This window comes from Musca domestica, unplaced genomic scaffold (genome assembly GCF_030504385.1).
Source record: "Musca domestica strain aabys unplaced genomic scaffold, Musca_domestica.polishedcontigs.V.1.1 6, whole genome shotgun sequence".
NCBI lineage: Eukaryota > Metazoa > Arthropoda > Insecta > Diptera > Muscidae > Musca > Musca domestica.
In genome coordinates, this window is record NW_026712363.1 from 22,690,924 (window position 1) to 22,717,541 (window position 26,618).

Consider the following 26,618-nt stretch of genomic DNA (forward strand, 5'->3'; position numbering starts at 1 on the left):
AGAGTTTCAATTTTAGTTTTGTGCGGGAACTGGATTTTGCGCAAAATATGTAAGAATAGGAGAAACATTTTAGTTTTAAGACACAATTCAATTAAAAATAAATTTAAAAACCTACAATCGACAACAATGTGATGTGAATGTGATGCCCCCTTGTGTTAACTGAACACATCTTAACGAAAATGTCAAAAAACTTAACGAAACTATCAACAAAATAATAAAACGAAGTTGGCAGCAAAACCACCTTCTTTCTTTCCGGTTGTCAAAAAGGTACGAAAGCAATGATTTTTTTTCCGAAATCAAAAATAAATAATTTTCAATTATGATGAACATCTTTGAAATAATGTGTGAACTTGTTTATAATTTCAGTGCAAGGACGACAAATACATTAAAAAATGGCTGACGTTGATGTGTAAGTTTTGCGAAATGAATATTAATACCAATTGAGCCAAGACCCAGACACCGTATAGTGTGAAATGTAAACAATTGCAAAAAATAACTGAATGGTTGCGGTTTTGTGAAAAACTTGGACTCTGTTGGCATATAATATCAAAATAGTTGATGCTGTATCAGTTTGTTTGTGAGTTTTATTAAAAATTTCGTATTTTTCTTAATATCAACAGAGATGTACCCTCCGCTGCTCCCGCTGTTGGTGGCGCCATGGACATTAATCAAGCTTTGCAAGAAGTCTTGAAGAAATCCCTCATTGCTGATGGTCTTGTTCACGGTATTCACCAAGCCTGCAAAGCTTTGGATAAGTAAGTATTTATTTTGCAACAAAAGAATCTGCAGGCATGTGTTATAATGATCGCACGTTTTTTCTGTTTCTAGACGTCAAGCTGTTTTGTGTATCTTGGCTGAGTCTTTTGACGAACCCAACTACAAGAAGCTCGTTACTGCCCTCTGCCACGAACATCAAATTCCCTTGATCCGTGTCGATTCCCACAAGAAATTGGGCGAATGGTCCGGTTTGTGCAAAATCGACAAGGAGGGCAAGCCCCGTAAGGTTTGCGGCTGTTCCGTTGTTGTCATCAAGGACTTCGGTGAGGAAACCCAAGCTTTGGATGTCGTCAAGGAGCACCTCAGACAAAACAGTTAAACTGCCTACACACCGTACAGTTTATTCTGTGATGGGGTTCAGTTGATGATAACGATGCTGCTTGTTTTTGTTTTTATCAAAAACACATCAACCAAACCAACATCAATAACAACAACTACAAAAAGTGACTAAATAAATCCATTTAGATTTAAAAAGTGAACAACATTTTTTATGTGTTGAGACGTTTTTATTAATAAAAAGCAACAAAAAAACTGAAAAAAAATCGATTTCAATCGGATGCATCGATATGTTAAAGGCATACGTTTTGTGGATGTGATATATTGTGGATTTGAAGAGTTCCTTATTTCATCTTGAGGCAATTGTTCTTATGTCCAGTCCAATCGTCCAGTTGACATTTCCTGTAAATGAAAAAGAAAACAAGAAAGAGTCTATGAGGAGTCAAAGTATTTGTTGTGGGGATAAACAAGGCAACAACTTTAGTTTAGTAAAAACTATTCAATTTTTTTTTGAAATTTTTTCCAAAGGTAGGTATTTTTACCCTGATTCCGGGAAACTATTTTTTCTTGGGGGACGGACCCGGACCACAGATTTTTGACCCGAAATTTTGGATTCTTGACCGGACAAGTGGTCACATTATGGGGTAAGTCGCCAAGGTTCGAATGTTATAGTCTAATTATCGATTTTTTAGACCCGGATTTTTTATAAAACCCCCAAAAAGGGTCCATTATGGAGGTAAACAAAATGGATGCCAAATTATAGCTGACACTCTTACCTTTCCAAAATGCTACAATTTGTGCGAATACCTTTTTCGGGTCCAGAGATATGGGTCTTTAAATCCGCATAAACCGATTCTAACCAGTTCATTAAAATTATGTTTTCAGTAAAAAAAGGCTTATTTCGCGTAGCCGTCGTTGGAATTACAAAAGGTTTCTAAATTTGACACTTTTTTGTAAAAAGCCGGCCTGGGACTTGAGATTTTCTCCTCTGAGTATGTCCAACACCGGCTAACGCGAACCAAAATTTTCTAAATGTGGTGCTTTTGTAATCCAACGACGGCTACGCGAAATAATCCTTTTTTATTGAAAACACCTAACACCTTTTTCGGGTCAAAAATCTGGGGTCCCGGGACCGTCCACCAAGAAAAAAATAGTTTCCCGGGATCAGGGTTAAAATACCTACCACTGGAAAAAAATTTTTAAAAATTTAAGAGTTTTTACTAAACTAGAGTTAAGCCTTAACAAGTTTAAAGCAATTATGAAAATTTGTTTCACACTCATAAGGTTCGTTCCATTGGAGGCTGTTTTCATAGACTTGTTGATTTAAAGTTAATAAAAAAAATAAACACATTTTTATTCCCAAATATATATTTCTTGCAAAGTGTAAAATTCTTATTCAATGAAAAGATTTCACAGAAATCGTGAGGATGTTTAGTATTGAAAATAGAATACATTCATTCTTCTTGAATTGGTTCCATATAATCCACATGAAATAGCTAATCGGCTCTTATTATGTATATTGGGTTCTGAACGAATAGGAAACTTTAAGCAAAGATGTTCAATGTTTTTTATTGTTCCCATTAATGGAACCAAACTTAGATATTCCAAAGAAATAGCCACATTTTTAATCCTGTGGTTCTAATACTGAATTTCTTAATAATAGTTATAAATGTGGGCATAAGTCAAATCAAAGGCCCTTTTAATGTCATCGTAAAACAAGTAAGCAAAGGCTATAGCCATGCAGGGCCGACCATGTAATACCCTACAACAATATGTTCGAAGTATCCTTATATCAAATTCATTTTGGAACATTTCGTTTTTTAAATAATATCAAAGAGCCCTGCTCAGAGGTTACCCTTAGGTTTTTGACCTGGAGAATTTGGCCCATATTTATGCACTCCGTAGTGTTGTTAAGTATTCAAAACAATTTCACACGAAATGTGTGGTCCATTTTACAGCTAAATATAATCCAATGGTCATTCAAAATGCTAGACTTCTTCCCTGTCCTTAACTCTCTTCTGAAGCGAAATTCCGTGTCGATTGGTTTTCAATTGTGGCCTATAGAGCGACTACAAAATTAGAAAAATTAATTTTTTTAGTCCATTTGATTCTCTAAATTTACATCTTAAGACCAATAGGCTTTAATTCTGACCCTAACCCTACCCCATATAAAATTTCGTGAGGATCGGACGATAATTGAGACATGCATATAATACCCTCAAAACATAGTGTTGGGGGTTGTAAAAATTTAGAAAATTTACAATTCAAAATTGTAAGTCAAATTGAAAAAATCGCATGCGACAAAAAATACATAGCTAGATCGACTCATCTCGGCGAGGTAGGAAGATCCATATATACTTTCCTATGTGGGAAACCAATATTTCGAGATGTTACACATAGTGTTGTAGGGTACAAAAAAGGTCATTACAGAATTGCGACCTAATTGCAAGTATTTAGTTAGGAATTAACACTTTCCTTCACATACTTTGTTACACACCTATTGGGGGTTATGTCAATAAGGGTAACCATTTATTTTATGCATTTTAAGTTTTGGTTAAAAGTTGTGGATTTTTCATTGGAGCACGGGACATATGAACAAGAAAAATTAGTTTGAGTTTACCCATAGAATAATTCTAGAAACCTATTTAGGTTTTTGGATGGTGGTCTATGATATATATTTGTATACAAAAAAAATAATTCATTAGTTTTTAAGACCTAAATAATATCCCTTATACAGACGACGTATTAACATTCTTTAATTTTGAAGGAAACTTCTATCCTAATTATAAAAGTAAGATTATATTTATACACAATAAAAGGGAGTTTTTGCTTTAATTGATTACAGACTTAAAAGAAGTCTCTAAAAAGTCTCGAAAATTTTTCTTATAACCCAAACTGCTGAATTTTTTGCAACGACCAAATTTTGAAATGTACCTAAAAACGAGTGCAAGAGTGCGCCCAACATTTGACTTCCACAGCTGTCATACTTACAGGGTGGCAATGTATTTACAACCTGCGCCTTGCAAATGACTTTATACGTCATCACAATAATCATCATCATCAACAGCAGCCAGCAGTTTGACGCATACAAGTCCTAAAGTAATATTAAACAACAAAACACTATGCCCAAAAGTAAATCCGGTATTAAACGACCTATAATGAATATTGAAAGTATAAATGCTGCTATTGTGGACATTGAGAAAGGTATGACCATTGAAATGGCGGCGAAAAAGAATATGATTGCGAAAACGACGCTATGGCGGCATTACAAAAAGCGTAAACTACAAATTGGAGGCTCATCAGCGGCAGGGGTGGCCAATGTCACAGCCACCACAGCGAGTAACAACAAACAAATGGACGATGTTTTTAGCAATGAAGAGGAAATCTTTTTGGCTGAGTACATCAAGACATTGGCCCAACTTAAGTATGATTTGAATCGTAGCGATGTCATGAAATTTGCCTATCTAATAGCTCACAAGAATCAAAAACAAATTCCGCCTACATGGTTAGCTAATGGTGCCGCAGATGATTTGTGGTTAAATGGCTTTCTGCAAAGACACCCCAACATGCCCATAGAGAAAATCGAAGAGAATACCATACGAAAAGCTAAGGAATGCCTATCGTTGTTGCTGTTTAATCAAATTTTCAATTATTTAAATATGACAGCCAACAGTGGTAGTTGTGGCACAAAGTCGCAGAAGGAGTAATGGAAACGGAATGGTAATCTGTACAGAGTTTAGAATATATGAGGATAAATTATGGAAGATATTGTCATATCATAATGATGTAGAAAGTTAGATTTAGCTTCGGAAGACAAAAAAATGCTATCGCTAGCCGGCCATAATGATAAAAACCCCATACAATTAATTATTAAACTAAAGAGTGATGTGTATAGGATGTCGTTTGCAATACCTAAAATTCTTTCATTTGGTGAAATAATAAAATGCTCGGTGAATTCAGTGGTTGCACCGCGTTCAAAAAGTGATGCTATCTTAGACCGACAGGTGCATGATTGAAATGCTGTAGAATATCTTTTGATCGTTGATATTTTGTAGAAAGTATTTTGCATTTTGAAAGACATATTTATCTATGAAACCTTTAGAAGGGGTTTCTCTAAAGAATACTATTTTCCAGTCAGTTTGGATTCATATGTAACAATAGAAACATGTAAAACGGTTGGGACGAACTTTCAATACACTTTGCCATTTAAAATTTACAACCTTCAAAATATGTATATAAGTACCGAGATCCTGTATTTGAGCTGTTGCGTATTTTATATTCCTTATACGAACAGGCAATACAAAATTTCCAAAAAATCAGTTGAATAATGTGGCTTAATTCATCAAAATACCAAATATCGGGTATATGGAAACCTGTACTATACAGGGTGAGATAAAAAACTGCAACAATGTGAAACGCCATATGTCGGAAATAGCATCAAATGCATCAAATACATTAATGGTTCTGTAAAGTAAACACAATCATTTTGTTTGCTTACAAACTGCTGGACAACGAATGTTTTCTCATCGTAGATCGGAGAAAACCAAATTCGGCAGTTCACCTCTTTCGGCCAAGCGAAGCAACTCTTTAGCTCTTATGAGTCTATTTTTTATTCACATTTAAATGCTGGAGTGCTCTAACGATAGTCATTTGTGAATCACGCTTGAATTCCATCACGAATAACTTTTTTTTCTGGAAAATTCTCACCAAAATGCTTTTGTACGCTTGTGAAGAACATAATGAGCTGTCACTGGAAATTTAACCAGAGGAAATGTTATTCATTACGAAATTCAAATACCAAATTTTTAACAATTCCATTGAAAAATCTGGCACAAATCATTAAACGTAGATATGGCATTTATCAACCAAACAAGGTGGGGTGAACTCCATTCCGTATTCTATTTAAAAATGTAATTAAGAACCGAATTTCTGTTGAAAATGGTACACGAGGTCTATAAAACAATTTGGACCAATAGTAAACATTTCTATGCAAGGAAGTTTCTATCTCCTGGGAATAACAACTGCCAATTTACAGACAATTCCGTTGGATTTTTTTTGGTGGTGAAACGGATGTTACTGTTATATGGAGACAAAAATGAATCGTGGACGTAAATATCCCATTCTTAATACAAAAAATTCTACAAACCGACTTCGTTTCTTTGGAAGCAAGAGCAATTTCCACAGAGGGATAGACAAAAGAACGGACATGACTAAATCAACATAGAATCTAATCTTGATCAAGAAACTATATTCATTCTGGGTCTAAAATACTTATTTTGAGAAGTTACCAACGGAATGACCAACTTAATAAGGCCTGTTTAGTAGGGTAGTGTGTATTAAAACGATATTTCCACAATAAAAACATTGGTTTGTATATTGTTTACTTATGGACAAGTATAAATTAAGATCAGGCCGTATTGGTATTCCTTCAAATTGCTCGGCAATCTAAAGAAATTTTGTGCACATAAAACATTTGGCATTGAAAAGTTATTTCATGTATTTAAACTGTGATTTTACCGCAGAGTTATAAATTTGATTTAAAACAAATATCGCCTCGATCTGGAAAGTGTGTAAAAAATTCTAAACATTTATTAATACAGAAATTCGTATTAGGAATATGGTCCAGAATATTTATGACACAACTTTTAAATTTGATTTCCAAATATTATATATATTAATATATTAAATAATTAAGCTATTTTAATATGTATATAAAGTATTTATTCTTATTATTCTTTATTCTGAATAGCCATAGTGTAAATTAGAAAACTGTCCTTTAATATGATAAATTATTGAAAAAAACATAAACATTCTTTTATCCTATTTTAAATGTAGAAAATTTATGATTCAATAATCAACAAAAAAAGTGAGTAAATAAAAACTGTATAAAACTTGGATTTTCAAACAATGTTTGTTTTCTGTATGGAATAGAATAAAAACTGTAAGGAAAGGTCAAAAGCCAGGCGTAACTAACTATGGTTTATGTTGGGGATTTATGTGAACTGTCAACCGTAATGGGTTTAAAATTATATTATGGCTTAATAGCATTTATAATCAAAAGGAAAGGATATAAGGAAGGCGTATTGTACTCTAAATCGACTTTCATTAAATTCGACGGAGGCATTTGTATATCTCGAAATTGAGAATGCTTTTTTCATATATGCGAATCTATGGTCAAAGTTTTGTTGTCCAGCGAGAATTCAAGAAACTGTGGCTGAAACCTTCAATTAACCGAATTCAGGAAACTGTGGCTGAAACCTTCAATTCACCGACATTAATGGAGTTATTGCTGTTTGGGGATACAAAAATTACTGCTTATTCTGTAGTAAAATTTACTCCTAAGGGGACTTATAACAAAAATTATCTAGAGGAAAATTACCACGCAATAAAAATTTACCTCTGAAGCCTAATATCAAATTACAATAAAAAACAAGAAAAATAGTATCAGCCGGTTTTGCCCTTAGATGTATACCCCAAGCCTTGAGTTATGATTATTCAAACTATTGACCTTTTAAGGGGGAGGTTCCGAAACAGTTAGTCAATATTGACCAATTCGTATCTGACCTAAGACTGATAAAAATATTACAACGTACCAGATTTGCACTATATCGTCTATTTCCTTTACTTTACATGAAATATGTGCAAATTTTTGGAAAATGTGGAAATATGCGTGAGGTAACATATATAGCGGACCGATATAGCAAATTGTAAAGAATCGCCGACTTGTTTCGCAAGTTATGACAGATATAAGTATTGGAAATTGTGATGATTTGTGGTTGAGGCACCAGAACGGTTGACAGATATCTATCACCTGCATAACAGATTTTGCGTTAGCAAAAATGTTTGGATGTGTGAAATTTTAAGAAAGTTTGATGCTTATTTCGAATTTTATGACCTTTTTTAAATTTTTAACCTATTGTGGGGAAAGTACCAGAAAGAGTTCGCTGATATATCTCATTTTCACACAACAGATATTGTGATAGTAAAAATAATGTGGCATATTTGAAGAGAACTTATTATATGCCTATTTCTGATTTTATGATCGTTTTGGGTTATTCAAAATTTTGGCCTTTGTGCGGGAGGTACCGGAAGAGATGGTCCGATCTCTACCATCTTTATAACAGATCTTGTGTTGATAAAAATATTGAGATTTGCCGAGGCTGAATTGAATCGATGATAATTTCGCGTTACAGGGGCTTCATGGATTTTCAAAATGTTGAGCCTTTGTGGGGGAGGTACCAGAAGGAGCGAACCGATATATTCCATTTTCACACCATACCCTGAGTTAATAAAAATATTGTGATGTGTGTTATTTGAAGAGAACCGGATGCACATTTCGGATTTTAAAATCGTTTAGGTTATTCAAAACTTTGACACTTTGTGGGGGAAGTACCAGAAGGAACGGTCCGATCTCTACCATCTTTATAGCAGTTCTTGTGTTTATAGAAATATTGGGATGTGCAAGGTCTGAATGGAATCGGATGTTAATTTTGTGTCTTATGTGCTTAATGGATATTTAAAATTTCGACCTTTTGTGGGGGAGGTACCAGAAGGAGTGGGCCGATATATACCATTTATACACCAGACCTTTTCGCACCTGACCTAGCACTGATGCAAATATTAGGATTTGCAAAGTTGGAGCAAACTCGGATTATTGTTCCTCTCTCTGTACAGAAAATATATTTTTTGAAAATTTCGGCCTTTTGTGGGAGAGGTACCAGAAGGAGTGGGCCGATATATTCCATCTTCTCACCAGACCTTGGGTTAATAAAAATATTGTGATGTGTGATATTTGAACATAATCGGACGCTTACATCACATTTTATAAGAGTTATAATTATTCAAAATTTTGAACCTTTGTGGGGGAGGTATTTGATGGAGTGGACCGATGTTGTCCATTTTCGCACCTGACCTAGCACTGATGCAAATATTACGGTTCGCAAAGTTGGATTATCCTTTCCTTTTCTGTGCAGTAAAATATTTTCTTTGAAATTCTTGCCATTTTGGGTGAGAGGTACCAGAAGGAGTGAACCGTTATTGCCCATCTCCGAACTCAATCTAAGTTTGACAATAATTTTACGATGTGCAAAGTTTGAATCGAATAGGATAGTCCCAGACAGACGGATGGATGGACGAACATTGCTAGATCGTCTCCAAATGTCCAAAGAGACCTAGGGTCTAACACCGTTATACCCTCTCAGGCCATATGACTGAGGGTATAAACACAGTACATAATCCTCTAAAAAATCCTATGTCAAGATCTGTGAACTATGGGATGAAACGTTTTAGAAAAGGTTGTTAAAATCTATTCATATTCTCATCAATTTCATACAAATCAATATAATAATTCTTTAGGTTGGCCCAAATTTTATATCATCAAGTGTCCAACACGTTCTAGATTGATTTTGTCGCCAACTTACCTAGAACAGTAGTAAATGACTTTACACTGTGAGCATTTTTTCTCTGCACTTCCTTGGCAATTTGCGCACTTGTGTTCTGCATTTGTATTTGACTGCATATTAGATCCGTCGACCAACTGTTCGTTAGTAGCTGTCACCTTTTCCTCCAATTCGGCCAAGAGATCAGTATTGTAGGCTATATTAAGTCGTTGAGCCACACTTAAAATATGATCTTTATCTTTGGAGAGAAATATTTGCTCCTGCAATTGGGCAATTCCCAAGAATCCACCATATTTTTCGGTATCAGCAATTAGGTTTTCCTTTATTTCTGGCAGTTCTTCTAAAACAAGATTTGATTTCTTAGAAGCTGTTGTCGCTGCATCATTGCCGGACATTGATAGTTGGCATAGGTGTTGTTTTAGATCAATTAATGGCGGCAATTGGTCCAACAGGGATTCGTGCAATAAGCCCAAACACTATAAAATGAGATTGTTTATTTCATAGGATACTATTAAGTTATGTTATATAAGTGTTGCAGAGTCACTTTTCAACCAAAAACAAAATCTAAAATGTTCCTTGGAAAGGAGTTGTTTAGGACAAGACTATTTTACCTTTCCCAAATGCTTCCTTCTTTCTTCGTTAAGCTCATATGACTGCATAACATTTGAATTGAATAATAATTGTCTTAAACAAAACCATGCATGGGCTTCATGTTTAACAACTTTTGCAACACCTTCGCCCCTTACAACAACCCATTTTTCATCGACGTACTTTTCTAGACCTTTTTTGGTTTTTCTTTGCCATGGTCGAAATTGCAATAAATCAGCCATTAACCATATAATATCGTGGGTTACAACCATACGGCGTGTTGCACTTATTGGCAAAGAATTTAAATTATCAGCCATGTAACAAAGTATGGAAATGCAGCGAATACCAATTTTATAGATGAGGTCTCTTTTTTGGCGTTCCAACTCTGTTAGTATTGCTTCATCCACGTCAATGTTGTCCCCGTTCTCGTGATAGCCCATGCTGTGGGAGATTTATTAGGTTTTAATTATGAATACAGACTTCTCTCGAAATGCTATATTTAATAGTTTAGCATAAACTTACCTTACCAAACCAATGACTTGGGCAACACCCTGTGCACAATAATCAATTAAATCCAGTGATGTATCTTTTAATGCCTCACAACCACTGGAATGATATAGGGCCATATCTAACAATGTTATAACAGCACCCTCATGGTATAGCACGGTGTAAATCAAAAATGTGGCCTGTGGATTGGGATCAATATCCAGGAGATGAGGTAATAGCTTTGTCTTCCACAAGAATACACAGAAAGCTTCATGTATGAGAATCTTTAATTTATCTTGGGTTATTAGCATTTCCTTGACTTCTTCCTCTCGATGTTCAGCAGCCTCAAGAATGGCCTGTTGGCTTAGTTTTATGATCATCTCATGAACATCTAACCATTTGTCCGAACCAACATCACGAATCTCAAATGGACGTATACTCCCAACAAAAAAGCTCAATTCTTCGGGAAATACAAAATTATTCATTTTTTGTAGCAATTCGATTTAAGAACCAAACGCAAAAAGCAATTCCTTTTTGAAAAATGATAAATTTTTGAATAACAAAGTTTAACGTTGTTGCTATGGTATTTCAGAAATTTGTTTACACCAGGGTGGAAAGTTTTTATTTGATATTCCAGGTGCAACAGTGGAGATGCGCCTATACCAGTAAAACCCAAACTGTTCGACAAAAAACAATGTTTCCTTCGAATAGTAAACACATCTATTCTATAGAGCAAACACCTGTTATCGTAGGTGTTATACACGGGAGATGCAACGACATCTGCCAAACGCTAAAATGTTAAAAAAAAAAACGGGAAAAAAAAAACAATCTTTTGTTTCTTCAAAAGCCTTTGAGCAGCGAAGAAGTCCATTCTGTTGAGTAAACCACAAAGAAAATAGAAAATCAATTTTTTTTTGTGACATCATTTATGATGATTTATATAGGGCGATACATATTTCTTAGACTATATTATGATTGATTTACATATAAATTTCTTATTGGAATAAAAATTTGTTAATAAAGCATTTACTTTCTTTCTGGTATAACGACGATAGACATATATTTGTTATATAAATTATAAAACGTATATTGCAATGTTATCTTTAGTGGTAATATATGAAAATGATTCAACGTTTTCTTTTTCGTCCAGACTTATACCAACAGATGACGAAATACCATGGTAAATTGGAAACTAAAAAGAGAAAAACATAAAGAGAAATAACCGACAGCTCCATTTTTATCTACTTTCTATTTTTGAATGTATGAAGCCATTTGTGGAGGCATAGGTGTTGGTTGTGCTGGATAAAGGCCACCCATTGATGGCTGCATCTGGGGATAGCTGGGAATAGTTTGAGCCGCTGGATAAGATAGAGCAGCCGGAGATGACATATCAAGTACCGTGGTCTGTGGCATACCCATATTTGCAGGTATTTGGGGTTGTTGTTGTTGGGGAGCAGTGGCTTGGGGGTATGGGAGTTGTATGTTCGATAGGTTCGTGGTCGTGGGTGCTTCAATTACTCCAGGTATGTATAAATTCGACGGTGGTGGTAAGGTTGTAGCTGGAGTTGCAACTGGCATCGCTGGAATCGAAGGATTAGAAACATGCACTGCTTCAGGGAAGGGTGCAAAGACAGGCGCCACACTTTGGGGATTTATTTCAGGAGCAGCTGTTGTGGCAATCTGTGCAGCAGGATTGTTTTGTGTTTCCACAGGAACTTGGTCACTTTGCTTGGCATTGCTTTGAGCCGGGTCCTCAGGAGTTGTTATCAGTTCAGGCGTATTATCATCGGGATTAAAGTATTGTTTGAATACACTTTGCTGTGGTTGCTGCTGCTGCTGTGTTGTGGATGGTGTTACCGTTGCAGCCGATGTACTAGCAAATGTATTGCTCAATGGAGGCACATATGGCAATGTTGGAGCAATTACAGTGGTCGCTGCTGTAGCTGGTACCACAGGTGTGGTTACAGATGGTGGTATTGTTGGCGCAGCAGTAGGTATACTTTTCGGTGGCTGAGCAACAGTACCCGGATTTCCAGCTTGAAGCGGTATACGATGAAGATAACCATAACCAATGCCACATCCCAAGGCTCCTTCTCCTCCCCAATTAGAATTGGGCTTAATCGTTACCTCTCGACATGCATCATCATCAATATTGTATACATACATCTTTAGAGGTTGCTGTTCATGTGTCATTATCAAAGTAAATAGATCATCGTTTTCATGACGAATAGCATCAGCACCAATGACATAATCTGAGTAGGCCCTCAGACCAGCCAATTGAGCTGGAGAGTCTGGATACACCTCCAAAATATGCCACACATGTTCGTTGGCACCCTCAAACGAACAGAAACGTATACTTACACCCAATAAGCCTTGACCACCCCAGCCAGTGCTCGGAGTCAACGTTAGTTCACGAACACTTTGAGTTTTACTCGAGTATACGACAAGTTTTACCGGCTTATCCACATTCTGCTTCAACAGTTCCTTTAACATATCATTATCTTGATCCAGTCTAGTACCAGCAATTGCAATAATAAAGTCGAAAAATGCCTCCAGGCCAGCCTTTTGTCCGGGCGAGTTATCTTGAACCTTAAAATGTTTAAGAAAAATGTTAAAGATAAGCCAGAAAATATCATACTTTATGTATTCATATTTAAATTTATACTAACCTTTAGTACGTGGTATCCTTCAGTACCACCTCCAGGAATTTCGACACTTTGTCCTGATCCCATTTTCTAGCAATCTCGATGTTCTTTTTAAAAATATCCAGAAATTGAGGATATTGACTGATGTGGCACTATCAAAGAAAATAATTCTAACTCACTGTCACTCTCTGTCAGATTTGTTAACTATTTACAGTGAATGTCAATTGGCAAGTACGAATATAGTAGATTTATCGTACGACGACTGCAAATTGATACATCCAATTGCATCTGAAATAATAATTAATTGAAACCAATAGAGAAATCTTTTAAATTTACAAACAACAAATAATACAAAAAATAAAATATATATAATCCCGCTGTGATGCAACCGTTAGTTCCCTATAATATGCTTTTGATATGCAAATGGCTACAGCATAAATTTTAGATGTTTGTGGCTACAAAAACGAAAATAAATCCATTGTTTTATCAATATTTAAAAATACCTCCACCTTTCCGAGTAGTCATGTATAGAATCTTTTGAAACCGTCTATTGTCCTATGGCCGAGTTAACTGTATTAATTGAAAATTAAATAAAAAAATAATAAAATATAAGAAAAACTCTGATGATTTCAGAAAAGTATTTTTCTTGATATTTCACGCGAAGTAAACCGATATAGGCAATATATGCAGGTATTATTTAGAAGCTATTGGTCTAACGGTTACTGCAGTATTCGCTTAGACGGTGTTGAGAAAACCAGGAGAATAAAATCTGTTTTAAAAACAAAAATACCAAGCCCCTGTCGAAGGCAGGCTAAATAAAAATGTATTAAATTTATGAAACTTTGGTTCGCGAATTTAATTGTTAGACTAATAACTTTGGATCTAGGAAAGATAATTGCACATATTGTAGAATGTTGGAAAGGTTATATATAGTGTCAACTATAAGTTGGTATGTTTTTGTGGACTTCTACAAGGGGGTCTTTTTAACATTAGGCCTACAATTGGGCCTTTTATCGATTATTTAGATATAACTTTCGAACAGTTTTAAGTAACTCCATCATGTTTGATATTTTTTGACGTGTTCCAGAACTATAAAGCTGTGAAGACTGTCTTCCGGTCGAAAAAAAACTTCGATTTGATATTTTAACTTCCTCGCTTGATTAGACCTCCCCTTGTTCGCAAATGTTACTTTGAAAATCTCAGCGACATTTTCAAGGGTTATTTGGTAATTTGGGATCATTAACGGTAGAAAACTATATAGCCAAAATATTCAGCATTAGAATGTTAAAGCTTTCGGTACTCACTTGGATTGTGCTTTCATATTTTAATTCAGCAATATCATTAACAAAATTAGTACATATTGAAAATTATTGAATTACATGTTTTATTTTTTGAGTTTTTAATTTTTTAATCATTTGCCGATTATATAGCTTAGTAAATACAGATTGTGCACGTTCAGTTTACTTCATTGCCAAAGCAACTTGGTATTGTTGTTGTAATTTTTGTACTGATTCGCGATGTTTGGCCATATCCTTTTCCACACTCTCCAAGGTATCTGTTGAGCTCTTCAACTCTTTGGAAATGTATTCAATACGTTTTCCTACATTTTGACGAGATTCTTCGAGCTCTTGCTTCACCAAAACCGGTCCATATAATTTGTAAACTTTATTGTCCGGAGCCAATAGGTTCAATTCATCCAAGACGCACTTGTTCTCATTCAACTGGCTTTCCAACAATGTACGCTGCTTCACCAACTTCATGCATGCTAAAAGGAAACAAACATACACCCATACATTCATATTTTGTGGTTAAGTGGTAGACTATCATAGCATGAACAATTCCCAAAAATGGATACGTACTTTTTTGCAAGTTTTGATAGACTTCCAATTCGGATTGTAGTTTCTTTACTAAGGCAGCACTGTTTTTGTCCATTATGCGGGAGGTTCTCTGTATATTTTAATTGATTTTTTGTAAAATATAAAGCAGATGCTTATTAAATTCCTCCAAAGAGAATAGAGTATATTCTGGACAAGCACAGTTGTATATTTTGTGGAACAATATTCAGTGAATCATCATCTGTTTCATCGCCCAGTGAACATATGGTACACTGAGCCAAAAATGTGATCCAGAAATCATTAATTTATTCAACGTTGCACTTTACCTGTGTTCAAATATACTTATTGATATTGGTCAATTAAAAGGGATAACTCGAATCAAATTTTGTTTTTAAGCATATTGTTGGGTTTTAATATTTTAATTTCTTAGCAGATGCTTATTAAATTCCTCCAAAGAGAATAGAGTATATTCTGGACAAGCACAGTTGTATATTTTGTGGAACAATATTCAGTGAATCATCATCTGTTTCATCGCCCAGTGAACATATGGTACACTGAGCCAAAAATGTGATCCAGAAATCATTAATTTATTCAACGTTGCACTTTACCTGTGTTCAAATATACTTATTGATATTGGTCAATTAAAAGGGATAACTCGAATCAAATTTTGTTTTTAAGCATATTGTTGGGTTTTAATATTTTAATTTCTTAGAGTTTTTAGGTCAATACGAATTTTTCATTTAGATTGTTAATTCAATTGATTATATGTCTAATAAATGTTGTGTCATCGTAAAACGCTGTGTTTGGAGAACATGTGCTTAATTTATGTATTGTACAACTGAAATTACGTCCATGCAACACCCGATATGTGTAACTTTAAAGTACGTTTATATATATGAGGGTTAACCCACTGGATTTGGATTTAAATTGTCATATCCATTACTTTTACTTCAAATAAATCCTCTCAAAGTAGGTTAACCCTACAAAAAGTTCTAACGTAAACATGGCATTATACAGACTTACACACATTATCAGGATTTATATTCAATCTGGTGCGAAATTTACATAAAAATAAAAAAATCTGTAGAAGAATACCTGTATTATTATTGATACATCAACATTGATATGTCAAAAAATTTTAAATGTCTTTTCATATATAATTAGATTTTTAGATGTGTTCTTATACGACGTGATTTGGAGGTTATTATAATACGCGATTTTAACTATTTTTACAAATATAAATAATTTTTCATTGTACATTTTCAATTCCAAAATTGGTTTGACAGTTCATTGTCCCAGCAGCTGTGTCGATGCGTATACCTTTATTCTTTTACCATGCAAACATCATCTGAGCCGCATTTATATCCTCCTAATAGTACGTTTATGTTTATGTAAGGGATTTAGAAAACCCAGCCGGTTTAAAGTCAATTCCATTGCCTATACCTCAAATAAATCTTCATAAAGAAGGTTAACCCCGGAAAAAGCTCTAACGTAATCATGCCTTAAGGTGTAAGTACATAAATATAACTTCAGTACATAGTTGCATTTTCCTAGTTTCCTTGAAGTTGAATCGACATTTTTTATTGAGCCATGGTCCTAAAGTACGTTTATATATATGAGGGTTAACCCACTGGATTTGGATTTAAATTGTCATATCCATTACTTTTACTTCAAATAAATCCTCTCAAAGTAGGTTAACACTACAAAAAGTTCTAACGTAAACATGGCACTACTTATATTTGAAAAAATATTTTAAAATTTTTTACATATCAATGTTCCCAAGCGTTAATACATCTATCTCTATTCTTCTACCATGTTACATACTAACGGGAAGCATCACTGTGTACAGTACATAGTAGAAGAATACAGGTATGAATTGCGCTAAAATTTACTGTTTAATTTTTCAATTTCATGGCAAAACTGATTGATCATTGATTTTGAAAATGTTTTGTTTTTAAGCCGGACACACTTGGAAACAAATTGTAATCAGCTGGTATCTCTACCTCACCATACTTCACCATGACAGAATGTCACTAATGTGTGCAATCACTTATTTTCCAACATCAATTGTCTCTATTATACAAACCACACATGATACAACTGGTTGTACAACTTGGACAGGTTGTATACAAGATTGTATCGTTTGTGGCCCGGCTGTACGAAGTTGCGTTTCGGTTGTCCAAAAAAATAATTTTTTTTTTGATTTTTGGCATGTTGTACCAACCGATTATTAACTTATTTTCAACAATTTTGCAAATTTAAATAATTTTTCATTCAACATTTTCAATTCCAAAATTGGTTTGACAGTTCATTGTCCCAGCATCTGTGTCGATGTGTCTACCTATATTCTTCTACCATGATCATTTTGCACATCAAAACAACACGAAACCAGGGGGTTAATCTTTAACAGTATAAATACGCTATTAGGATTAACACTGCCTTTTTCTGTAAAACTTAAATTTTTAGAGTGTATTTTTGTAATTTGTCAGTACGCATATCTGTCCCTTTCTTAAATGCATTGTTGATACAACACTGTTTCGACTCAGCAACTTTGTGACAATCTTTTAAGACTGGCAATACCCCATACTTCTGACAAACGAAAACTTGCACTGTAATTGTTGAGGAAAACGCGAATTTTTGCAATACAATTACGATTTGTAATAGGAAAATTAAAGGTAATTACGTCGAATTATTATAATATAAACCCTTCAATGTGTTTAATATTTGGTAATCTTTCAATTGCCAGCTATTTAAGAAAATAAATTGAGGTAACCGTTCAAAATGCCAAGCGAAGCCGCAAAAGCCGAAAAGAAACCTACTGCCACAAGCGAAAAGAAGGATGAGAATCCCAAGACAGCAGCAGCAGACAAAAAAGATCCAAGCAAAGATGAAAAAGAACAAGAATTGTCTGATGAAGATCAGCAGCTACAGGAAGAATTAGACATGTTAGTGCAGCGTCTACAGGAGCCAGATGCCAAATTGTACATGCCTGCATTGGAAATGATGGCAAAATTGATAAGAGCCTCCACAACGTCAATGACATCGGTACCAAAGCCATTGAAATTCATGAGGCCTCATTATGAAACTATGAAGACCCTTTACAAGCAAATGCCCGACGAAAAGACGCGCTATTTGTGCGCCGATATTATTTCAGTCCTGTCCATGACCATGGGCAGTGGTAAGGATTGTTTGGCCTATCGTTTCTTGTGCGACAGATCGCAAAAAATCGGCGAATGGGGTCATGAGTATGTGCGTCACTTATCTGGTGAAATTGCTGCCCATTATTTAGACACATCAGGAGAATTTAGGGCCCAATTGATTGAGTTGGTAAAACAGATCATACCCTACAATATGGAACACAATGCTGAGGCCGATGCCTGCGATTTACTTATCGAAATAGATCATCTGCATTTACTGCAAGACTATGTAGATGAGTCAGCATATCCAAGAGTATGTTTGTATCTGCAGTCATGCTATCCCTATGTCCCAGAACCCGATAATACTATTATTTTGGAAACGGCACTTCAATTGTCCCGTAAATTTAACCAATACACCCAAGCAATGCGTTTGGCTTTGATGTTAAATGATATGGACAAGATAACGGAAATCTTTAAGGAGACAAAGGATGCTGCTGTACAAAAACAATTGGCATTTATGTTGGCTCGCCAACAGGTTTGTTTGGAGTTGGATGAATCATTCCCCGACTATGATGATTTAATGGAAATTATGTCGAATGCAAATTTGAACAAACATTTTTTGAATTTGGCACGAGAGTTGGATATTATGGAACCCAAGACTCCTGAAGATATCTACAAATCTCATTTGGATAATGCCAGGACCAGATTTGCCTCAATTCAGGTATGGTTCAGTTTAATTTAATAATGTTTGTAAAATCACATTTTATTTAATTTCTATATCTTAGGTGGATTCTGCCAAACAAAATCTAGCTGCCAGTTTTGTAAATGGTTTCGTTAACGCTGGCTTTGGCGTTGACAAACTTCTTTCCGAAGATGGTAATAAATGGCTGTATAAGAACAAAGAACATGGCATGTTATCAGCTACTGCTTCATTGGGTCTGATTTTGTTGTGGGATGTTGATGGCGGCTTGACCATGATTGATAAATATTTGTACTCCACGGAAGATTATATAAAGTCAGGCGCTTTATTGGCTTGTGGCATTGTAAATTGTGGTATACGCAACGAAGTTGATCCTGCTCATGCCTTGCTCTCTGATTATATTCACAATCAGAACACTTCCATGCGTATTGGAGCTATCCTAGGTTTGGGCATTGCCTATGCTGGCTCAAATCGTTCCATTGTCATCGATACATTGAAGACTGTTTTCTCTCAACAACCAAGCGTTGAAATAATGGGTATTACGGCCCTTTCCCTGGGCTTGATTGGTGTTGGCTCCTGCAATGCTGAAATCACAGAGATTCTATTGCAGACCATCATGTTTCTAACCAAATCCGATTTGAAAGATACATTTGCCCGTTTTCTGTTTTTGGGTTTGGGTTTTCTCTATTTGGGACGTCAAAAGGCCACAGAAGCAGTCATGTTAACCTTGGAAGTTGTTGAGGAGCCCTACAAATCGATGGCCATGACCATGGTAGATATTTGCGCCTATGCCGGAACTGGTAATGTTTTGAAAATTCAACAATTATTGCATATTTGCTCGGATCATTATGAGACCTCAAGCAATAGCGAAAACGAGGATAAAAATAAGAAGGATAAGAACAATAAGGAAAAGGTAAGTCTGGGAGTATATTATTAAGTTCCCTAATAAAAAGGTATTTTTTTCGTAGGAAAAGGCTGAAAAGGAGAAGGAAAAAGAAAAGGATCTTTCTGCCACACAATCCATTGCTGTTTTGGGTATTGCTTTGATAGCTATGGGAGAAGATATTGGTGCTGAAATGGCGTTCCGTTCCTTTGGCAACTTGTTACGTTACTGTGAACCTTGTATACGTCGTGCAGTGCCCTTAGCCTTGGGTTTGATATCTGCCTCCAATCCAAAACTGAATATTTTGGATACATTGAGTAAATTTTCACACGACAGCGATGCCGAGGTTGCACACAATGCCATTTTTGCAATGGGTCTTGTTGGTGCTGGCACCAATAATGCTCGTTTGGCCGCTATGTTACGTCAATTGGCACAATATCACTCCAAGGATCCAAGCAATTTGTTTATGGTACGCATTGCCCAAAGTTTAACACATTTGGGTAAGGGCACGCTTACCCTAAGTCCCTATCACAGTGATCGTCAACTTATGAATCCCATGGCAGTGGCTGGTCTTATGGCCACATTAGTGTCATTGCTTGATGTTAAAAACTTGATCTTGGGACGCTCCCATTACCTGCTTTACACCTTGGTACCAGCCATGCAGGCTCGCATGTTGGTAACCTTCGATGAAGATCTGAACCAATTGCAAGTGCCCGTACGTGTCGGCATGGCTATTGATGTTGTGGGACAAGCTGGCAAACCCAAAACCATTACCGGTTTCCAAACACACACTACACCCGTTCTCTTGGCTATGGGCGAACGTGCCGAATTGGCAACAGAGGAATATATTGCTCTGACGCCTATAATGGAAGGTTTCGTTATACTTAAGAAAAATCCCAATTATGTTAAATAAGAGCGCAGTTATAAAATGCAAAACAAAGAAATTAACAAATGTATTGTACTAATTAAATAATTGTATTGTGCTTTTCTTCTACGATCTTTAATCTAATATTTAAAGGCTTTAAGACATTACAGCATCAACACACATTTTTGAGTGGTCATATGTCGACCATTTCGATGAGCGTAATCTTAAGTCGAGTGAGTCCTTGGCGGAAAACAAAGAAGAGGACATTAAAATAAACTTTTTTTTAAAAGATATTGCGTACGCTTTTTTCATTCGCTTTAGTGTAACAAGGACAAATGAAGAGAGCATATACCGAACAATTCTAGATGTTAGCCGCTGAACATAAATATTTGGACTGATAGATAAACCTCTTAATGTTAGTTTTTGAAAAAACCTCTTTGAAAGTAGAGAATTTTATAAAGAAAATATTTTTATTTTCTTGTTTAATAGAACAAGAACTCAGTCCCCAGAATTAGTAGCATAAAAAATACATTTCAAAGTAAATTTGTCTAAATTTTATTTTCTACATTTTCTTTTGTTTAGTAACAATATGGTTTATGACAACTATTACAACTAGGCATATTAACAAACATTTATCTAATATCACGAAATAAATTTTCAACAAAAATCCTTTGAAAAACAAACGTGCTCGCATTGCGAACATGGTGTTAATTTTGTACAACAATCTCTGGCACTTAATGTCTAAAAAAAGTTTTTTATAAAAATATAATTCTACAATATATTCTATTACATTACGTCTAGATGTCTAAAAACTGTAAGGTGGTTTATGTTTATAGTACTTTCCTTTGGACTATTTGTAAACCATTTGTTTAAAGTGCTGGTTTTGTGGACAGGTTTCAACGATATAGGCTTAATTGGGCGTTTAATTCGTTCTCGTCTATTTCTTTCATATTCAATTCAGCTTCTTGTTTTTTCAAAAGCTCAAATATTGCAGCTAATTGTTCTCTCTCAATTCTGCAAAAAGATGAAATTAAAATGGAATTATAGTTAATTTCCTGTGTTTATTTTGTTATACATACAGGGTGAGATGAAAAAACTGCAACCAACTTAAGACTGCTGTCATTTCGAAGCCACTCGTCCGACAGCTGCTAAGCTCATTATATTGTTTACAAGCGTACAAAAGCATTTTGGTGAGAATTTTCCAGAAAAAAGTTATTCGTGATGGAATTCAAGCGTGATAGTGTGATTTTTTTATATTTGGCTGGAAAACCACAAGTGGCTTTCGTTAGATCACTTCAGCATTGAAATGTGAATAAATTTTTTGTGTCTCGCAACATTGCTCGTTACCATGCTACTGGCGTAGCCCGGCGTCAAGGAAGTGGACGAAAGAAAACAGCAACATCAGCAGAAATGGTTCGAAATGTAAAGAAGCGACTTGATCGAAACCCACGTCACAGTGGCCGAAAAATTGCTCGTGAGCTGAACATATCGCAATATTCCATTCGGCAACTATTGAAAAATGAGCTCGGGGTAAAGCCATTAAAATTCCAAAAAGTGCAAGAACTTACACCGCAACTGAAAGAAAATAGACTCAAGAGATAAAGAGTTGCTTCGCTTGGCCGAAAGTGGTGAACTGCTGAATTTCGTTTTCTCCGGTGAAAAAACGTTCATTGTCCAGCAGTTTGTAAACCAACAAAATGATCGTGTTTACCGAATATTATCGCGAAAATATGGCCACCAAATATGGAGTATTTTGGAAAGCAAGGTTGGCACTAAAAAATACCAAAGTGTCGATCAACTCAAGAAAGCTCTTCGCCGGGAATGGGACAAAAAACAAATCCAAACTTATTCTAAAATTTGATGCTATTTCCGACATTTTTTGCTTTCGTTCAATAAAATTTAAAAAATGTAAAAATTGTGGCTTTTGACTTTGTTGCAGTTTTATCTCACCCTGTATTTGTGAAAAGATTGCTCAATTTTTTAAACCCTCTATATTTATAAGATGATTCTTCTCAGCAGGGATTTGTTATAATAAAGCACACATTTTCATGATTTTTATAAAGCTAGAACATTTAAAGATTTTAAAAAGTTCTAAATTCCATATATAGACTGTTTAGAAAAAACCAATTTGAGGATGGTAATTACTATACAATAAACCAAAAGTTTAAACACACATCGACTGTTTTCTACAATTTTGAAAAGAGACAAAACTTATTTTTTTTCTTGTGGTAAATAATGTAATGTTTAACAAACTACCTTACTGCAGAATGCCAAGGACTATAAGTAATCTATTTAAATTAAAAATTATTAGTATGGAGTACCTATGTCGAACCCACACACTTTGTATTTACAAATGACATTTTATACAGATGCTCCCTGCAAATTTTGTAAGGTCATTCTTAAAAAGTTTGTTTTTTTAATCATCAAAAACTTAAAATAAGTGTTTTACACACACATACCTTCTTTCCTCCTCCAGCTGATCCCTTGTAAGCTGCGCCTCCAATTCTTTTGCTCTTCTTGACTTCAATTTACCAACCAAACCATCCGTATGTATATCATCGTCGTCATCATAATCACTATTCGTTTCTGTGGACGTACCATAATTGCCTTTTATATACTCCAATTCTTCATCATCATATTCGTCAGTACTCATTTCATCCGAATATGTTTCCATATAGGGTTCATTATTGGAAACAAAGTGATTTTCGATTTCTGTGGAATTGTCGTGCAGATATTCATTTTCTACATCATCTTCATCATAGACACTCTTTCGGACAACAATTTCCTAAAAAGATATTGCTCATTTATGACCATTATTATTAGAAGCCAAAGTTTTGATTCACTTACGCTTTCATCTTCCTTGAGTAAGTTACTGAAGTACAGGGCAATAATCACCGCCAAAAGTGCAGTAGCAATGCTCACCAAATATATATTGGATACACCGCTTAATACTGAGTCGGAAGCAGCATAATCATACATTTTGTTTGGAAATGTAGATTTTATCGCTGGGTATAATCGAATTAGCTCATTATCTAATTGGAAAATATTAATTTTGGGTTTTTACTCACTTCTTTTTTTAATATAAATTCCTGATAATCCTGTCCAATCAATGTGTCCAATTCCAAGAGTAGAAGTATGTTTTTGACAACAAAATAAAAAACGTTCCCAGCAAATGGAAAGCAAACAGATAATGTCCGATAAAAATTAGCAGGAAATAAAATCGCCGAGAACTATCTTGTTTACGAATGAGGCATGAAAACAAAGCAATCAGCTGGAGTAGCGAATAATCGGCTGTCAAAACCCAGGCATCAAAACAAATTGTTGCAATCTTGAATTCGCCTCATGATAAAATAATTCCCTGATTCGCCCTAAATGAATTCCATGGTATAAGAATACAAGATGATGCATCAGGATAACTAACAAACAAATGTTTGGAATGCATTTGTCTGTTTTTTGCATTTGTAGTATTGTCAGAAGATTGGTAGGCTTTCCAAATATATACCAAATCTGGCACATACAGAATGCGGTCATAATTATACCCTACACCACAAGGTGGTCAGGGTATTATGTCTTTGTGCATTTGTTTGTAACAGGCAAAAGGAATTTCGTCAGAAGTTTGTAAAGTATTATCAAAAACTCAAGTAAAGAGTTGAATGTTTATAACCTCCAACATAGTATGTCATTCCGTTTGTAACAGCTTCAAATATCCATTTTAGACCATACAAAGTATACAGGGTGAGATAAAAAAACTGAACCAGAGTTAACGCCCTAATTTTTACATTTTTTTAAATTTTATTAAATGAAAGCAAAAAATGTCGGAAATAGCATCAAATTTTAAAATAAGTTTAGATTATTTCGAATTGGTCACCTTTGGCACGAATTATGGCTTTCAAACGGCCATTGAAACCGTCACACGCTGCCCGAATGTTGCTCTGCGGTATTTTGACCCATTACCGGCGAAGCGCTTGCTTGAGTTGATCGAAACTTTGGTATTTTCTAGTGCCAACCTTGCTTTCCAAAATACTCCAGACACAATAGTCCAACGGATTGGTATCCGGAGATTTTGGTGGCCATTGTGCGCTGGAAATGAAGGGAGGAAACTCATTTTTTAACCATTCTTGGGTGGCGAGTGCTAATGCGGAGGTGCTGAGTCCTGTTGGAATGTCCAAGGTCTGTGACCAAAATGTTTGCGTGTCCAAGGCTTTAATACACCCTTTAGAATATTTTCGAGATAATATTCGGCATTTATTTGGAGAGCGACCATCGGTTGTTATGGCGGCCCACACCATCACCATGGCCGGCGCTTGAGTTCTGGTGGCCAACGGAAGGTGGACATTTTCAGCTGACCTCTTTGGCAAGTAAACACGATCTTTAGAAACTGCTGGACAACGAATGTTTTCTCGTCGGAGAAAACCAAATTCCGCAGTTCACAACTTTCGGCCAAGCTAAGCAACTTTTAACCTCTTTTGAGTCTATTTTCTTTTTGTTGCGGTGTAAGTTTTTGCACTTTTTGGAATTTCAATGGCTTTACCCTGAGCACATTTTCAATATTTGTCGAATGGAATATTACGATATGTTCGGCTCACGAGCACAAGAAGCTTCTTTACTTTTTCGAACCATTTTTGCTGATGTTGCTGTTTTCTTCCGTCCACTATCTTGACGTCGGGCTACGCTACCAGTATCACGCTAACGAGCGATGGTACGAGACACAAAAGAGTTGTTAACATTTAAATGCTGGAGTGCTCTAACGATAGCCTCTTGTGATTTTCCAGCCAAATATAAAGAAATCATACTATCACGCTTGAATTCCATCACGAATAACTTTTTTCTCACCAAAATGCTTTTGTACGCTTGTAAACAATATAATGAGCTGCCACTGGAATAATTTTAACAGCTGTCGGGCGAGTGGCTTAGAAATGACAGCAGTCTGAAGTTGGTTGCAGTTTTTTCATCTCACCCTGTGTATTCTTTTTGTTTGTTCGTCTGCGAAATTCAAATATTCAGAATTTTGATGATTTGTGTTACACTTTTCACCGGAATGGCTTTAAATTTGGTATTTGTTGGTAGTTGCAATGGGTTCTACCTCCCACAGCATAAAATTACCTATGTAGGTTCAAATCTTCGTATATTCGATATTTTGATGATTTTGGCGACTTTGTTTAACTGAATTTTTGAGTTGGTATTTGTATTGTCTACATAGACCAAGATCATCCAATTCCAAAAGTTGTTTTCTATCTACTAAAAATAGAGTTAATTTGTATACGTTTTCCGGTTATTTTGCAATTTTTTATTCTAATTTGTAATTCATATTTTATAAAAACTAAAATGTATAATTCATTTAATGAAACAGTCTCTGAGTAATTCAATAAAAAATTATAAAATTTACATAAAGTATGTATTCAATAATATCTTAAGAAATTTATAGAAACAAACTTCCAATAAAAACTAGCAGTAATAATAATAAAGAATACAAATTCATTTCAATACACCACTATAGTTTTCACTCGATTTCAGAAATGAGAAAGTAATTTGCTATTTTCAGTAGTCGAGCATGATACAATTGGAAGACATCATGGTACCATAGTACACTGAAGACAAGGTAGGCTAACTTTGAAAAAATTGCAAGTAAAGAGGTCTTACCTGTTTGGCTTGCAATGTCAGAATTGCTATCAAAACTATCAAAATACAAACAATTGCTGCATTGATTTTGAATAAGTAATTTATAAACGCGAAAACTGAATGAAAGGTCAAAATTTATTTTCAAAATCATGTTCTATATATCTCTCACAAAAATTGTAATTTTTAATCTATACGTACGTTGTAATACGCATTTTAATTACAACTGAATTTGAATATTTTCTCAACAATTTTTATGATTAAAAAGAACACATATATGCACAAATTAATTTGGCATGTTAAGCCAGGCAAATAACAAATTAAAATCGATTGGTTTCAGTGCCCTACATTTATGATACCATACTACCCAACGTACCAAAAATACAATACAGCTTGTGAATAACATTATAA

At 35.1% G+C, this 26,618-nt stretch overlaps 6 protein-coding genes across 6 annotated transcripts; 2 read left to right on the plus strand and 4 right to left on the minus strand.

The window, feature by feature from the left end:
* Positions 1–183: 183 nt before the first annotated feature.
* On the plus strand, positions 184–1,319 carry LOC101888207 (small ribosomal subunit protein eS12). The gene is made up of 4 exons (XM_059129153.1): positions 184–267; positions 367–409; positions 621–755; positions 829–1,319. Exons 2-4 carry the CDS (start codon positions 393–395, stop codon positions 1,094–1,096), a joined length of 420 nt encoding a protein of 139 aa, XP_058985136.1. The 5' UTR covers positions 184–267; positions 367–392; the 3' UTR covers positions 1,097–1,319.
* On the minus strand, positions 1,310–11,098 carry LOC101888376 (zinc finger MYND domain-containing protein 10 homolog). Its single transcript, XM_005187553.4, has 4 exons — positions 10,563–11,098; positions 10,064–10,481; positions 9,474–9,928; positions 1,310–1,455 (listed from the first exon to the last, which is right to left on the minus strand). The coding sequence occupies exons 1-4, from the start codon at positions 11,009–11,011 to the stop codon at positions 1,398–1,400; spliced, it is 1,380 nt and encodes a 459-aa protein (XP_005187610.2). The 5' UTR covers positions 11,012–11,098; the 3' UTR covers positions 1,310–1,397.
* Positions 11,099–11,551: 453 nt separating this feature from the next.
* On the minus strand, positions 11,552–13,357 carry LOC101887693 (Golgi reassembly-stacking protein 2). The gene is made up of 2 exons (XM_005187549.4): positions 13,196–13,357; positions 11,552–13,115 (listed from the first exon to the last, which is right to left on the minus strand). Exons 1-2 carry the CDS (start codon positions 13,256–13,258, stop codon positions 11,775–11,777), a joined length of 1,404 nt encoding a protein of 467 aa, XP_005187606.2. The 5' UTR covers positions 13,259–13,357; the 3' UTR covers positions 11,552–11,774.
* Positions 13,358–14,538: 1,181 nt separating this feature from the next.
* Positions 14,539–15,218, minus strand: LOC101887521 (probable prefoldin subunit 6). The gene is made up of 2 exons (XM_005187548.4): positions 15,031–15,218; positions 14,539–14,936 (listed from the first exon to the last, which is right to left on the minus strand). Exons 1-2 carry the CDS (start codon positions 15,101–15,103, stop codon positions 14,632–14,634), a joined length of 378 nt encoding a protein of 125 aa, XP_005187605.1. The 5' UTR covers positions 15,104–15,218; the 3' UTR covers positions 14,539–14,631.
* A 2,303-nt stretch (positions 15,219–17,521) lies between these two features.
* LOC101887355 (26S proteasome non-ATPase regulatory subunit 2) lies at positions 17,522–20,884 on the plus strand. The gene is made up of 4 exons (XM_005187547.4): positions 17,522–17,681; positions 17,753–18,864; positions 18,929–19,756; positions 19,812–20,884. The coding sequence occupies exons 2-4, from the start codon at positions 17,788–17,790 to the stop codon at positions 20,637–20,639; spliced, it is 2,733 nt and encodes a 910-aa protein (XP_005187604.1). The 5' UTR covers positions 17,522–17,681; positions 17,753–17,787; the 3' UTR covers positions 20,640–20,884.
* A 246-nt stretch (positions 20,885–21,130) lies between these two features.
* On the minus strand, positions 21,131–23,813 carry LOC101901816 (matrix-remodeling-associated protein 7). The gene is made up of 4 exons (XM_005187546.4): positions 23,660–23,813; positions 23,439–23,596; positions 23,051–23,376; positions 21,131–21,605 (listed from the first exon to the last, which is right to left on the minus strand). Exons 2-4 carry the CDS (start codon positions 23,568–23,570, stop codon positions 21,488–21,490), a joined length of 576 nt encoding a protein of 191 aa, XP_005187603.1. The 5' UTR covers positions 23,571–23,596; positions 23,660–23,813; the 3' UTR covers positions 21,131–21,487.
* Between the last annotated feature and the right edge of the window lie 2,805 nt (positions 23,814–26,618).

Bases quoted from the DNA above. Each gene is read 5' to 3' on its own strand.
- LOC101888207 (XM_059129153.1), top strand. The intron at 756-828 runs GTAAGTATTTAT...TTCTGTTTCTAG, and splicing joins GCCTGCAAAGCTTTGGATAA to ACGTCAAGCTGTTTTGTGTA.
- LOC101887693 (XM_005187549.4), bottom strand. From the start codon at position 13,258: ATGGGATCAGGACAAAGTGTCGAAATTCCTGGAGGTGGTACTGAAGGA. The intron at 13,116-13,195 runs GTTAGTATAAAT...AAACATTTTAAG, and splicing joins AAGGATACCACGTACTAAAG to GTTCAAGATAACTCGCCCGG.
- LOC101888376 (XM_005187553.4), bottom strand. From the start codon at position 11,011: ATGAATAATTTTGTATTTCCCGAAGAATTGAGCTTTTTTGTTGGGAGT. The intron at 9,929-10,063 runs GTAAAATAGTCT...CTCATTTTATAG, and splicing joins GAAGGAAGCATTTGGGAAAG to TGTTTGGGCTTATTGCACGA. The intron at 1,456-9,473 runs GTAAGTTGGCGA...TTTCATTTACAG, and splicing joins GTCATTTACTACTGTTCTAG to GAAATGTCAACTGGACGATT.
- LOC101887355 (XM_005187547.4), top strand. From the start codon at position 17,788: ATGCCAAGCGAAGCCGCAAAAGCCGAAAAGAAACCTACTGCCACAAGC. The intron at 18,865-18,928 runs GTATGGTTCAGT...TCTATATCTTAG, and splicing joins CCAGATTTGCCTCAATTCAG to GTGGATTCTGCCAAACAAAA. The intron at 19,757-19,811 runs GTAAGTCTGGGA...TTTTTTTCGTAG, and splicing joins ATAAGAACAATAAGGAAAAG to GAAAAGGCTGAAAAGGAGAA.
- LOC101887521 (XM_005187548.4), bottom strand. From the start codon at position 15,103: ATGGACAAAAACAGTGCTGCCTTAGTAAAGAAACTACAATCCGAATTG. The intron at 14,937-15,030 runs GTACGTATCCAT...GTTTCCTTTTAG, and splicing joins CTATCAAAACTTGCAAAAAA to CATGCATGAAGTTGGTGAAG.
- LOC101901816 (XM_005187546.4), bottom strand. From the start codon at position 23,570: ATGTATGATTATGCTGCTTCCGACTCAGTATTAAGCGGTGTATCCAAT. The intron at 23,377-23,438 runs GTAAGTGAATCA...ATATCTTTTTAG, and splicing joins TACTCAAGGAAGATGAAAGC to GAAATTGTTGTCCGAAAGAG. The intron at 21,606-23,050 runs GTATGTGTGTGT...ATCTTTTTGCAG, and splicing joins CAGCTGGAGGAGGAAAGAAG to AATTGAGAGAGAACAATTAG.